Raw genomic sequence first — 15133 nt, 5'->3', positions numbered from 1 at the left:
TGGATGTGGCACCTGGGGACATGGCTTAGTGGTGAACATGGTGGTGCTGGATCAACAGCTGGACTTGGTGATCTTGGAGGCCCTTTCCATCCTTAATGATTCTATGATTCTGTAGTAGCTGGGGCAAGTTATGTTCCTAAATTTCAAGTTGATGGGACAGAAAGAATCTAGCTTTTCTCCCCAGCTGTTCCTAAAAAAAAAAGTTACTGTGTGTAAATCCAGGAGAGAGGAGGAAATTGCCATTAATCCTCCAGCATCTCTGCTCTAGAGCACAGTGAGATAACACAATGCATTGTGATTCCTGATGGTCTTCAGTCTCTGCTTTACAGCACTCTCAAGGCTCTTCAGGAGCAGCCATAAGGAGGCTTCTCTAGCTTGATTTTGGGAAAACATAATTGATGTTAATTAGTGATTTCTCTGTCTTTGCTGTGTGCACTCTGTCCCTACTGCTGGTCTGTGTTGTTTGGTATTTTTTTGAATGGCTTTTTTTAAAGTAGGCAGAGAGCACAGAGAAGAAAGAAGAAAAGCATATGGTCCTAATTTCCTCTCTCTGTGATAAAGACTAGTGTCTGTGAGGCATTACAATAGCTAATTAGATCCCTGAATCAGATTTATTCATTTCACAGTAGTAAAAACATCATCTGCACGTGTTTCTTCAGCAGAACGACACTTGTAGGGTCATCTCCTCTGTTTAGAGAATTCATCTGTCTTTAAAATGCTCAGATTTTCTGATTTAGCAAATGAGTTATTAAAACCTGCCTCTTAAATTTAGCTGAAAACTGCTGTAAGTGTGAAATACGGCACAGTTCTGATGGTGTAATGCCCTAGAACTAATTAAAGTCTGAATGCAATGGAATGCAGAATTTTGGACAAACTAGCAAACTGGTTGCAGACATGAATTCATTACAAATAAAGCTGCTACTTTACAAATTATCTGCATTAGAGACTTCCCTGTTTTTGCTGCTACCTCTGATTAAAAGAAAACTGGTAACTCAGTGTTCCAGCAGAAATCTCAGTTCCTTTCAGGAGTTCCTGCATGGTGAGGGCACTCCCTGCCATCCCTGACCCCGGTGCCAGCAGGGACTGTGTGGGTGCAGCCTCTCCAAGGCTGTTGTTTGATGGAGAACTGCCCAGGAGCCCTCTGAAATGATTCAGTGCTCAAATTTATGAATTCAGATGGGGCAGTATGGTGAATTTCCAGCCTTAGAGATCCATCCTGATGATTATTACAGATGGGCTTAGAAGCTCACTGTGAGCTTGGCTGGGAGGAGCTCCTAATAAATGAGAAATGGGAACAGTGGAATAGCCCAGAAGATACAAACTGTAATAACCAAAATAACAAAACATGGTGCAGGTTACAGAGGCAAGATTCCAAAGATCCCTGGGCAGGGCAAATGCAGACAGGTATAGGGACACAGGTGCAATCACGAAGGTGAGCTCAGAACCTGACCTTACATGAACTAGCATGGAGCCAACAGGAAACAAGAACTGGAAACTTGACCAAATACAGGATAGTCTTGTTAGCATACTGCTAATTCCCATGACCCCACTCTTCCCACTGTGGCCTGGTCAGGTGCCCCTCCCCACAGTGCCCTGCCTGCCCTGGCTTGTGGCCAAAGCCCTTTGCAAATGCGTCTGGAGCCGGAGTCCCAGTTGGACGAGGTTGCACAATTACATGAACAGGGATTTGGATTGTAAAAGTAGTTGAAGATGTGAACAATAGGAAAAAATCAGGATATGTTGGCTTAGGAAGTGGCAAAGCTTGGAATACTTGAAGAAAAACACAGTTCTGAGGGTTAATCAGACTTTTTGATGCTTCTTGTCACAGATGGTAAGAGGGATTTGTTAGATGCTGATGAGCTATTTAGTCATGTTGCAAGTCTTGTAAATCAGCCTGTATTGAAAACTCTCATCTTCCTCCAAGGATGTTTCAATGAGATTGGAAATGATGTGTGTGAGTGGAGAAGCAACTAATTTGTTGGTATTGGATTTTGGATGAGAGGCCATGGGGAATATGAAAATGGGAGCTGATTGAGAAAAGAAAAAAATCAACATTGGGAAAGAGCAAAAGGTAGACAGCAGGAGCAGACTGAGAGGGCAGGTGGAGATGAAAATAGCAATTGCTTTAATTGAAGGGATGAGCAGAATTTCTGGCTGGTTCTTGTTTTGCTTTAAATGGCTTGGTGTGACTCATGGAATAGCAGAACATCAGAATGGGGGTTTAAATGTCATGGTTTGATCAGAATCAAAGTGTGTTTACACTGAAATGCAGAATATACTGGGAGAACCCCATTTCAAGTCCAGTTACCATTTTCACTTTGAAGGTAAGGCTCTGCTTTTCCCAGGTTTGACTCAACTGCCTCTGAGAAGAGCATGGAGGGACGAGCTGGTGGTATTTCTGCTGTCCAGTTTCTAACCCTGCCATTAAATGGACCTTTTTGTGTCTCTTTATAAACACTGGTTTTAAGCAAACTGTACTGATGCTGATGCCCTCTCTGGCTCTGCAGATGTGGACGAGTGCCAGACTGGGGTGCACCGGTGTGGAGAGGGGCAGCTGTGCCACAACCTGCCCGGGGGCTATCGCTGTGACTGCAGGATGGGCTATCAGTACGACGCCTTCAGCCGCAGCTGCATCGGTACGTGGGGCAGGGGGGGCTGGCAGCTCACCCTGCCTGAGCCTGGGCCCTGCGGCGCTGCTCAGCACCACTGCAGTCTGATTGTGCAGTGCTCAGCACCACTGCAGCATGAGTTGTGCCATGCTCAGCACCACTGCAGCCTGAGGTGTGCCATGCTCAGCACCACTGCAGTCTGATTGTGCAGTGCTCAGCACCATTGCAGCCTGAGTTGTGCTGTGCTCAGCACCACTGCAGCCTGAGGTGTGCCATGCTCAGCACCACTGCAGTCTGAGTTGTGCAGTGCTCAGCACCACTGCAGCTGGAGGTTTGCTGTGCTCAGCACCACTGCAGCCTGAGGTGTGCCATGCTCAGCACCACTGCAGTCTGAGTTGTGCAGTGCTCAGCACCACTGCAGTCTGATTGTGCAGTGCTCAGCACCATTGCAGCCTGAGGTGTGCAGTGCTCAGCACCATTGCAGCCTGAGGTGTGCTGAGCTCAGCACCATTGCAGTCTGAGGTGTGCCTTGCTCAGCACCACTGCAGTCTGAGGTGTGCTGTGCAGTTCCTCAGAAAAGGGTGGCATCACCTCCAGAGCTGGGCTGTGCAGCACATCCAGGGCTCTGTCCCTCCCAGCTGGGATTTGGGACCAGGCGCCCTTGGCTTGCCTTAACTGCAGGTTATCACTTAAGCCATGTGCAGAGTCCTTCCCTGTGGGTTATGCTTCTGCTGCTGTGGGAGTTTGTCTGTCTGAAGGTTCCATCACTGTCCTCCCAAGAGCCATGACACAGCACTTTGTCTTTGGTCCCCCCTGTGCAGCAATTAGAGCTCAGAGTCACACAGCCTCACACAACCCGAGATTGCGGCACTTCACGCTCTGCAAACCAATCTCTGACACTTTAATAAATACCCTCCTGCACCTCGTTTGCTCGTGTCCCTCAGCTGATTGTGGGTTTGCTTGTTGCTGGCAGACATAAACGAGTGCTGGAACTACCCCGGGCGCCTGTGCCAGCACACGTGTGAGAACACGCCCGGCTCCTACCACTGCTCCTGCTCCTCTGGCTTCCGCCTCTCCTACGACGGCAAGCACTGCGAAGGTACCGCGCTCCTCCGTGAGGAACGAGCTGCTGGGGGAACTGGGGGACTTGGGAGGAGGCCTTGAGGTGAAATATAAAGGCAGTAACCTTTGTGTGCTCAGATTTGCAATCACAGAATCACAGAATGAGGTTGGAAGAGACCTCTTAAGATCATCGAGTCCAACCCATGTCCTAACACCTCAGCTAGACTATAACACCAAGTGCCATGTCCAGTCGTTTTTTAAACACATCCAGACATGGTGATTCTACCACCTCCCTGGGAAGAGCACTCCAGTACTTTATTCTTTTGGTGAAAATTTTCTTCCTAAAATCCAACTTGTACCTTCCCTGACGTAGCTTGAGGCTGTGTTCTCCAGTTCTGTCAGTGCTGCCTGATGGAAGAGACCGACCCCACCTGACTACAACCTCCCTTCAGTAAGGTGTAGAGAGCAATAAGGTCACCTCTAAGCCTCCTCTTCTCCAGGCTAAACAGTCCCAGCTCTTTCAAACATTCCTCAAACACTGGAGTTGTCAGATGAGTGTCAGCAAGTTTCTCCTTTTTCTTTCTTTCCCCATGTGCTCTTTGCTTTCCTTTAAGATGACAGGAGAACAGAACAAAGTTAAAACAGGAAACCATTCAAATTTTGATAAAGATGAAACTTGGTAATGACAAAACTTACAAAAAATGACTTTGGATTGAATGGAAAATTTTTGAGTTCTCCATGATTTTTTTAGTGAACAATTACATATTTTAGTGAACTGAAACCTATGAAGTCTGAAACATATGTCTGCATGTGTGTGTGTTTCCATTGGCATATGGAGAAATGAAATTCAGGTGCAACAGACATGCTCCAGCTTCTTGGCATTCTGCCTAGGGAGCAGAAAAAATAGGGACAAATTAGTCCTTTCTTAGTCACTGTGACTGGAAGTTAAAGGTTTTCAGGGGCAGGAAAGGGTAGAAGACGCTGTTCTGAAGCACTGTGACCATCTCTGTGTGTTTGTTTTTGGATGCAGATGTGAATGAATGTGATAACAGTCCCTGCAGCCAGGAGTGTGCCAATGTTTATGGTTCCTACCAGTGCTACTGCAGGCAAGGCTTCCAGCTGGCTGAAGATGGGCATTCCTGTAAAGGTAAGGTGCTGCCTCACCAGGTCAGGGGCGCGTGTTTATTCCTTGTAGCAGGAAGAACTCCCTGACCCTCAGCAGCCCCTGATGCTGCAGGTGATGCCTGAGGATGGTTGTGAGCTACAGCTGCCACAGAGGCTGCCAAAGGTCACTCAGCTACTGCACAGTGCAGTTCAGTGGGTGGAGCACAGCTGTGGGACTGCACAGCCAGGGAGGTTGTTGTAAGGGTTTCATGGGGCCAGAGCTGACTGAAGAAATCAGGTGGGAAGATATTCCTGTATTGCATCAATGAACACCTGCACTGCTGAGTGAAGGTTTGCTCTGACCGCTGCTCATAGTGAATGAGGAGCAGAGTGATCGGAATGGAGAGGAAGGGTTTTACCTCTTTAGCTGAAGTTACCAGCACTGACATGCTGGAGAGTCTCTGTTTAAGGAATGATGAAGCCAACACCCTTGCTAGCACAGGGAAGCCTGGTGAAAAATTCATTGCTGAAAGGGGAGTTAGGCCCTGGAACAGGTTGACCAGAGACATTTCCCATCCCCGGAGCGTTCAAAGCCAGGCCCAGCCTGGTCTTGTGGAAGGTGTCCCTGCCTATGGCAGGGGGTGGAATGAGCTTTAAGCTCCCTTCCAACCTAAACCAGTCTGTGATTCTATGATTCTCTCAATTACAGAGGCACCAGAGAGAGAGACAGTGCTTCAAACTCAGACATGCCCCACCCTCATTATTCCTTCCCATGAGTGTGTACTGCTTGCAGCCAGTATTTCTGGGAGCAGGCTGGTGTTCAGCATTTCAGAAAGCACCAAAGCAATGCCAGACCTCCATGGTTGTGCTCACGTTTAGCAATATATTACAAATGTGTCAGGTGAGAGTTTCCTGGTGTCCTGCAGCCTGCCTTTGCAGATCTGTGTTTTGTTTTTTGGTTTGTTTTGTTTGTTTTGTGTGCTGGGGCTGTGACTGTGTTCTTTGCGCAGACATTGACGAGTGTGCCCAGAGCGCCGGCATCCTCTGCACCTTCCGCTGCGTCAACGTCCCCGGCAGCTACCAGTGCGCCTGTCCTGAGCAGGGCTACACCATGGCAGCCAACGGCAGGACCTGCAGAGGTAACAGCCCTGAGCAGTGGGCCACTCACACCCTTGCACTCAGCTCAGCCATTACAGCTGCTCAGTCAAACCTCCATGCTTTGTATCAGTCACTGTTCCAAAGTCAGTCTTCGACAAAGTTGCCAAATATTGGTATCTGCAAAGTCAGTTTTCCTGTGCTAGAAGAAAGTGCTGTGGCAACTCAGCTGTCAGTGTGAGCTAATTGCTTCAATGAATTCCCCAAGAGCCCACTTCATCCCTCAAACTGAGGCACTTGATGACTCACACGAGCTGTGTGTGCACCTTGGAACAGCACTCAATGATCAGGAGTATTAGAGGTGCCAGATGTAGAAATCTGTGGCTGTTTTATGAGTTACAGTTTTCTCCTCCAGAAAACTGGGAGATTAAATGTTGGTGCTGTAATTGAAACTTGGCCATCCAGCAGAGTCACCTAAGCTTAATCGTGCTGGCATTAATAAATGTTAGTGAAATGACAAGTACTCTCCCCTCACACACCCCTTTTCCTCAGAATTGTGGAGATGTCTCCTGGGAGTCGGGTGGTTTTCATCTGGTGTGCAGCTGTGTGGTTCTGAGCTGAACCCCCCTTTCCAAACGATGCACTGCCTGTGTAACCTGATGGAGGATATGATTACCTTTAGTCCTCTGCACATTCCTGCAGTCCTTACACCAACTGCCAGGCATTTCCTGCCCTGGCTCTTTCAGGAACCCTTCATGTAATGAAGAATTTGGTTATGTATCTCCTGTGCTTGAATTCTGAGTGCTAATGGCAGTGAATTTTCTCTGTGTAAATCCTGAGCAGCATGAGCATACTTAATCCTGACTGTGGAGCAGTGAAGCAGATGAAATGACAATTAAAATCCTTTAGAAATGTTTTAAAATATTTTCAAATGTGTTTTTAAGTATGACTGCGGTAATATCCATATGCACTTAAATTCTTACATAAAGTTCACCTTTAGAAAACTGCAGCTCCCCTGGATATATCCCCTTTTTGGAGCTCTGCAGGATTGTAGATACAAGTTTGGGCAGATACTGAGGTGTGTCTGAAAATGTGGTCAAAGGAAGGCTGGGTTGGTATTGGCTCTGTTGTTGGCTCTTCTGTGCAGGGAGATAATGTTGGTTCCTCCCAGCTAAAGATCTGGCTCCAGCTGCTCATCATCTGACCAGTTCTGAAGAGTTACTGGTGGAATGTTCCTTGTACCCTATTTTCAAAAGATGAGTTGTATCTCATGGAGTAGTGGCTCAGCATATGGATCTTTTTTGCAGAAACTGCCTGTGGCGTTTTGCAGCGCAGCCAAAGTGGTACAGGGAGTGCTTTCATGACAATGATTGCAATATGGAAGAAATTTTCTTTTCACCTACGGGCACTGCTGAGAACCAGCAAGGGATTTACTTGACTTTGATTCCCTCCTATTTCCTATTGTATACTTTTCTTTGCAAGACTTTTAAACCAGCCGGTTCAGTATGTGAGATCAGTTCTCATCCCAGGGGAATGGAGGGAGTGGAAGGCTGTGATTTCCCTCTAAGAGTCTCTGCTCTGTGAGAATCGACAGAGCTGCAGGGCCCTACGCAGTCCACATGCCTTGTCTGTTGGAATTTATTTCATTTTAAAGCCTCTGTGCATTGTCTAGACATTTGGGAGTACACAGTGTGACTGCCAGGGCTCTGCCAATGCTTCCTGCTCAGGCTGGATCCTTGTCTCTGCATCTGGCTTTCAGTATTATCAGGCCCATGGCTTGGGCTTGTGGCTATGTGTTATTTAGGTAGCCACATTATTCTTTGGTGTCTACGAGCTTTTAAGTGCTCTTTATTATGTCTTCTGTAATTACATCTCATTATGGGGAGATATTTGTATTTAGGTTTTCTAAACTCTGTGCCTTGTTCTGAAGGGTTGTTCTGAGTTCCCATGTTCCACATCTCCTGGATCCTCTAGGACAGCAGTGACCACTTTGCCTTTGCTTGCTTTAACTCCAGATTTATTTCAGTTGCTCTGCTTTAATCCAGAGCTACCTTCATGCACAGATGCATTCTTCTGGCACAGCCCAGCTTTCTCCAGTCTCAAAAAGTCAGTGAGAAGGTCCTGTTGTCTTTTAGCATAGCTCAATTATATCCTGGTGGGGCTTGTTTATTCCTGAAAAATACTAGGAACTAATTCTTACTTTTGAACTTAGAACCTCTTTTTCTTGTGTTTCTTCTTAGATATTGATGAGTGTGCAATAGGAAGCCACAACTGTTCAGCTGCAGAGACTTGCTACAACATCCAGGGCAGCTTCCGCTGCCTGTCCTTCGAGTGCCCTTCCAACTACAGGAAGGTGTCTGACATGTGAGTATGGCCTTGGGGCAGCACCAGAGTCAGCCCAGTGCCTCTGCTGCTGTGTGGTGCTTAGTTTGTGGGTGGGTGTGGGTGCTCTGAGAAGCTGCTTCGGTACCTGGAGCTCATAAACCTTCCCTATGCAGAATTTGTGTCTGGTTATCCTTCATTCTCTCAAGCCCTAGAGCCCCTGTTTGCCCTCCAGCTGCTGCTGGAACAACAGAAACCAGAGCCTGCAGCTCTCCTTGCAGCTCTAAAATGTCTCTGTTTATAATTATGTTTTAAAGTATGATCTTCTGTGCTGTTTGTATCAGAGCAGGAGCAGCCAGGCTGCTCAGTGCTCCACTTTTGACAGTGGGTTTGGGGCTCCCTGCTTAATACTCACAATGCAGTTCCTCAGGGAGTGCTGAAAGGGAGGAGGATACTGAGCTTGCCAGGCCACAGGATTCTGGGAATGGCACATCCCCAGCTCCTCAGCAGCTGGGGCTCAGAAGCCCCAAAGTCTCCCTGCCCATTTTCTGCCTCAGTGGCTGCCAGTGCTTTGGGAACCCATATTTAGTTGCTTATGGCTTAAAACATACTTTTCCCGCCTTACAGAACTGAGCAGCTTTGCCAGTTGAGGAGTTTGTTTCCCAAGGTGTTTTAGGTACCTTTTCAAGGGGTCTCATTGTTATTTTCTTGGAGCAGTGCCCCAGCCCTGCCGGTGATGAGCCCCTGGCTCCCTGTCCCAGCTCTGTGCCGTGCAGCCTGGCTCTGGCTGTTCCTGTGGAGCTTCCCCTCGCTCTCCCCAAGCTGTGATCTGTGCCTCGGGCTGTACTGCTCTCAGCTACACACCCAGAGGTGTCCTGGGCACTGGCAGGGCAGAACAAGCAGCTGCTGATCACACACTGAGGTTTGGGAATGCCGTTTGTCCTGATGGGACTACCTAAAAACAGAGGCCAGACAAAATTAAGAGAATAAAAAGCTGTTATATTTATTGAAGGGCCTTCAAGTACATTTAGGGTAGAAAAACCCCCCCCGGGGGCTACACCCAAAATGTGTAGTCAGAGGTTTTTATACTTTTTTTATAAGTTTGGTCCATTTGCATATTGGGGGTTAATCTTCCAATTACGGCTTCAGGTAATGAAGTAATTTACCCCAAGTTTGCTCCCCCCAAACTCACTTTTGTTTCCATCTCTGGGGGCCTGAGGCAGTGAGGTGTCCTTGACTACCAGGCCCAGAGAGGAATCGTTGTGTCTGCCCAAAATGGGAAAGCTGCAGCTGACACTCTGTATGGAGTTTGGAGTTATACACTAAAGAATTGCAGGATTACAAATGCATGAAAAATATAAAAGCTGAAATCCTAAGGTATTGAAATTAAATCCCAATATTGCCGGATGGAACGTGCCTGGGCTCGTCTGGCCCTTGCTGCTTGACCAGAGGTGGCAGCTGTGGTGGTTTCACCTCAGAGACACCTTTGGCTAAGCTGGGTGTTTGGTGGTTTCACCTCAGAGACACCTTTGGCTGGCTGGATGTGTGGTGGTTTCATCTCACAGACACCTTTGGCTGGCTGGATGCTGCAGCTGGGTGCTTGGGACAAGTCCAGGCTTGCAGGAGCTCAGGTTTACCTCTGGCAGAGAGACTTCAAGGCGAGGGGAAGGAAAAGGAGTCGGGTTCTGCTGGAGGGTTTTGATCCAGAGCTTTATTCCTGGCACACGGGCCTCTGAATGCAGCAACTGCTCCAACAGAACAGAGAACCGCTGTGGTTGCTGTGTCTTTTAACCCTGGGGAGAGGGGCAGGGAAGGGGTAGGGATCCCACCAACAAGGTAAGGGGGGGAGTGTCAGGGGACAAATGACACCTGGATGGATGGCCCGATGTCCCCAGGGCTGAGAGGCATCTTTTGAACTTTGCCAATCACACGAAGCCCTTGCTGGAATGCCAAGATTGATGGACAGCACTCAGCAGGGGCCAAAGGAAGGGAAGGGAGAGGTGATTGGCACACCTGGGGAAAGAATTGGGATGACTGAGACAGGCGAATACATCACACCACAACATCAAGGCATCAGTCAGTCCGATCCTTGGCAATGCCCCCAGGTTTTCATGTTTTTCCCTGCTGTTCCCTGGCCGCTGAAGGTGCCTCTCTCCTCTTTCCCCAGGAGGTGTGAGCGCATCAACTGCTTCAACTACCTGGAGTGCCAGAACACGCCGGTGCGCATCACCTACTACCAGCTCAACTTCCAGACCAACATCGTGGTGCCCGCGCACATCTTCCGCATCGGGCCCTCGCCCGCCTACGCCGGGGACAGCATCGCGCTCACCATCACCCGCGGCAATGAGGAGGGCTTCTTCAGCACCCGCCGCCTCAACGCCTACACCGGCATCGTCTACCTGCAGCGCCAGGTCAAGGAGCCCAAAGACTTCCTGCTGGATGTGGAAATGAAACTCTGGCGCCAGGGAACCTACACCACTTTTCTTGCCAAAATCTACATTTTCATCACAGCTCATGCCTACTGAAGCCTGCGCTGACGTTGGATTTTATTGGTGCTATGCTCTTTAACTGTTCTACCAAAGCTTAATACCGTTGAACTGGCATTTAATGTATCTAGCCTTTATATTATTTTTCTTTCGTTGCTTTAAACTTTCTTATTGGTTGTGTAAATTAAGTTAATTTTTATCTTTTTATGTTCTGTTTTCCTATGCAATTCTGTACATCATCATCTGCCAGCAAACAAAGGAAGGGTTAGAAAGGCAGTACAGACCTTGTGATAAATGCTGGAACCTTTTCTTAGCAATTATTTTTAGGTGTAGTCACTTCTGCAGGGTATTGCACTAGAGAGGGAAGGTGTTCATGTGGGAGTACTGGGAAAAAAAACATGGAATGATTTATTTTTCTGACACAAAGTTCTGATTTGGTTGGGCCAGTGGCCTCACTGGGATGTCTCTGCTGAGGTGCTGAGTCCAAGGCCATCCATGGACACTGATGGGGACCCCACCTCCTGCTCCCAGGTTATTTTCCTCCTTCCAACTTTCATAATATGTTGCCTTAAAATATATATAAATAAAAGGAAAATCCACCAGTGAAAAAGCCTATGGATGAATCTTGCTTTAGTAGGAATGCTCATGTGCTGAATATTTGCAAGACCAAGGCCTTGCCAGAATGTTACACTTTAAGGTAAAAGCTCACATTGCCATTTTTAGTAGTTGTCTTTGAAAGTGTTGGTGTTCCTCTGTTCCTCACTCTATAATACGTAAGTGCAGATGTGAAGCTTTGTCATTCTTAAAGGAATGTCCAAATGGAAATAATGAAATAATAATTACTGCTCCTTGTTTAAAAGCTTGGGCATGTCCCTGAGCAATAACTTGCAGTTTTAAATAGACAAAAAAGGGATTTGCTTCTCTCCTTCAGGAAAATGGCTCCAGTGGTGTTGCCAAATGAAATGCCAGTGAAATTGGTGGGTTGTATTTTGCCATTTAGAAAAGAGCACAACCAAAGTTTTGAGCTTGATTTCCTTTGGTTCTTCAGGGAACTGGATGAAGTCCAAAGTTAGAGGCCAGATCTGGCAAAGCATAATATAATTGAAGTATTTATTAGAAGTTAGAAATGAATATCAGAACTTCTTTTTGGCTGTTGTTTTTTTTTTTTCCCTTCCCCAAAAAGCTCCAGTGTTGCAATTTTCTGAGCTTCCTTTGTTTCAGCTGTAATTATTCTGCAAAATGTTTTAAAGGAAAAACATAGCTACAAGATGTGGATGTTTATTTCTCTTCAGTTTAATAATCCTAGAATCCCAGGTTGGATGGGACCTCAAGGATCCAGCCTTTCTTGACAAAACAAAATCCTGTTCTTTTCCACAGTCGATCTTACTTTGATTGATGTGTACACAAAAAGAAATGGAGAAATTAAATCTTACACGTTTTTATGCCATATTCAACAATTTTATTATGTTGTAAAAATTGTATCTAAAAGTCTTGTAAGCATCACCTATATGGTGAGAGGTATTCACTGTATCCCCAGGCCAGTCTCTACTACTTTGAGTCACTCCTTTAATTTAGATGTTCTTAAAATAAAGGGCAAATCTTTCTGTATCTGAGACCATAAAATCCCATTAGCAGGGAAAATTTATTTACGTTCCTCAGCTGTAAAACAAGGCCTATCTGTGAGCTTGCCTACATCAAACTTCTCTTTGTTTTTTCCTATAAAAACCATTTAGTAAAAGATCTTCCATCCATCTTTTGTTTTCCATAGTTAACAGTTTTGTGAGCATGTAACAGGGAAGTGCCAGCTGAGAAACACAGGCTTGTGCAATTTGTCATTCCAGTTAATTCCTATCTTACAGCTCCAGGCCTTCCAGATCCATCCTGCACACGTTCAGGGGTGACACATTTCTCCAAACCCCACTGGGGCACGTCAGGAGTCACCAAAACCCAGAGTTTTCCATCAGCATTAGGATTTGATTGAGCACAAATGATGCGCAGGCCTCGACTGTGCTTCTTGTCAGAGAACAAATGGACAAGACATTTGTTACTGGGAGACCTTTTGCTGACTAAAACCAGCCACAGTCAATCATATTAAGGATCTGGCAGTTCTTAGCACCAGCTCTTCATTTTCTAGACAGGTAATTGATGAAGAAAGTTTTAGGGAAGGCTTTGCATACTATTAGAAGGAAAATGCTCTGCTAGGAAGAAGGGTGTCTTCATCTGTAGTTGAGAAATGTTAGAAAGGGTTGCTCAGTGCAGCTGGTCAAAACAAGGGGAAGGATTTCAGGAGATAACTTCACATTCTTCTGCTTCCAGATGAACCAGAGGAGTGTTTAACCTTTTTCCAACCCAAAGAGTTCTCCCTGTCAGTTCAAGGGGGAGCAGGAGCAGCCAGCACTGCACCCTTAGCTCTGCCCTGGGGCAGTTCCTGTGGCTGAGCTTGAGCAGCCTCAGCCCCACCTGCAGGGGGGATGTGCTTTCACGTGGTGTAAATGGCCTTGAACTGGAATTTTGGTCTCCTTCAACGGGTCCAGCTCCCAAAGGCCCAGTCCCCATCTCCAGGAATGCTCTTTCCCTTTATTTGGCTGGGTAACCTGTCTGTGTGTCTATGTGCACAGGAGGTCTCAGTGGAAAGACATCAGGCCTGGGCTGTATTTCTTTTTCTTTTCTTTTGAGTAGGTTTCATTTATTCCCTTTGCTCTTTTGTGGCCCCCCCACCCCTTGCCTGGTTGAGGTGAATTAAGAGCAGCTACACAAGAGCTGTGCAAGCTGATAAACTCATGAGGAAGACAACAGCTGCAAACCTCATAAAGAATTACAGCTGACTTGGGGCATCTGTTCTATATGTGTGAAAACTCAGATTATTGGTGTGTTCCCCAGGATGGAAATGGCCTTACTGTGACCTGCCTGAGCAAGGCCTGCTCTGCTCTGCTCAGCTTTACTTGCTCCTGCCTCGATAAAATCTGACCTCTCTGCACTCTGCTGTTGTATTCCTTGGGAGATCCAGTGATCCCAGAGACTGAGCAAGATCAAATGAGCCGTTGGAAAGAAGAAGAAACGTTCCTCTGTGTGTTTGTTGGAAATTTGAGTGGGTCTATTCCAGAAAGAAGCATCAGGTTTTATTTGGACTGGAATGTACATAACAGAGTTGAAATAGCAGAACACGGGTGAGAGAGATGTTTTTACCTCGTATTTTAAATTGTTCCCTTTCTGGAGCAGGGAGGAAGTGCTTTACAATGTCTTTGTGTGTAAATACATGTCTGTGGGTCACTGCAGGTGCTGGCAGCCTGTGCCAGCATTCCTGTGTGAGCCTGGGGCAGGGAAAGGCCTTGGATGGCTCAGCCTGGGCCTCGCTCCTTCTCCTCACACTGGGGGACCAGAGCAGGGGAGGGAGCTGTTAATGGGCCCAAAGTTTTACATTTCTTCCAAGATATCCCAACCAGACTTTCATTCTCTGTTATTTCTCTATACCAGTTATTCAGTCAGTTATATCAATTTTATCAGATTCAGGAGAGGAATAAATTTCAGACAGATTTTATAGCAAAAAGTTGTAATAAGGGCCATTCTGCAATATCTCCTCAACTTCAGAGCATGAGAGCCTCTTGTGCAAAGGTCCCAGTGCCTTTGTCAGCTGAGGGCATCTTGGAGAGTGAGGGCAGGGCTGACCCCTCTCCACCCCTGTTCCATTGGGCAGCCCCTGGCACACCTTTGGTAGACCCTGGCCATGGGGGGCATGCACACATTGTCCTTTTGTGTTCCTCTGTGTCCTTCTGCAGACCTGCCTCACACCTAGGGAGATGGTTTTCCCATTCATTTGCCTTTTTTTGCCTTTGCCTTTCCTTTGCTCCCACCCATGCCAGGGGAAGAGAAAGTTCCAGCTGTGGAGAATTAGGATTGTGGAGTAAAAATAGATTTTGAGGTCAAATAAAAAGTGTCTTCACACTTCCAGTGTTCTCTGCATTACAGAGACACTCATTTTGAAGTGGCTACTGAAAAGCAGGATTTAATTATATCTGGTTTCAATGATGTGAAGCTGAAGTCACAAACTTGAGCCTTTTGTCTTTTAAAGCACAGTTTTTTCTCTTGCACGTTCTCTTCCTATAAGCTGAGGCTCCTGTTAGTTTGGGGTTAAAAATGACAACATCTGCAGTGAATTTTCCCTTTTTAGCAAGGGCTGGAGAGGAAGAGGATGCCATTGTGGTGCCTGCCCTACACGCTGTGACCGGAGGGGTGGGACGAGAGCCTTTGTACATCAGTGAGTTCTTGTGTGGCAGCCAAGGATTGTGTTCAGTGCATAAATGCACAGCAGGATGTTTGGAACATGGGATGGTGCCATGGTGGTGGGATGGAGGGGCTGAACTGGTGATGCTGGGGCTAGGCTGCAGCAGAAGGGTCTCTGATCTCACTGCCCCATGGGACATAAAGCCCAGGCTCACTCTGGGTGAAGAATTGGTC

The 15133-nt window shown here is 46.8% G+C and overlaps 1 protein-coding gene across 2 annotated transcripts in view; it reads left to right on the top strand.

Annotated features, from left to right (window-relative positions):
- Positions 1-12279, top strand: part of FBLN2 (fibulin 2) — a 95459-nt gene extending 83180 nt beyond the window's left edge. For both annotated transcript variants that reach the window (XM_054640199.2, XM_077184746.1), the window contains 6 exons: positions 2508-2636; positions 3583-3708; positions 4702-4818; positions 5786-5914; positions 8111-8234; positions 10360-12279. In XM_054640199.2, the coding sequence (XP_054496174.2) occupies positions 2508-2636; positions 3583-3708; positions 4702-4818; positions 5786-5914; positions 8111-8234; positions 10360-10717 (983 nt within the window). In that variant the 3' untranslated portion in view covers positions 10718-12279. The remainder of the gene's footprint in view (positions 1-2507; positions 2637-3582; positions 3709-4701; positions 4819-5785; positions 5915-8110; positions 8235-10359) is intronic.
- Positions 12280-15133: the final 2854 nt, after the last annotated feature.

Source organism: Agelaius phoeniceus, chromosome 11 (genome assembly GCF_051311805.1).
Source record: "Agelaius phoeniceus isolate bAgePho1 chromosome 11, bAgePho1.hap1, whole genome shotgun sequence".
Taxonomy (NCBI): domain Eukaryota; kingdom Metazoa; phylum Chordata; class Aves; order Passeriformes; family Icteridae; genus Agelaius; species Agelaius phoeniceus.
This window is presented reverse-complemented; position numbering and strand designations above follow the sequence as displayed.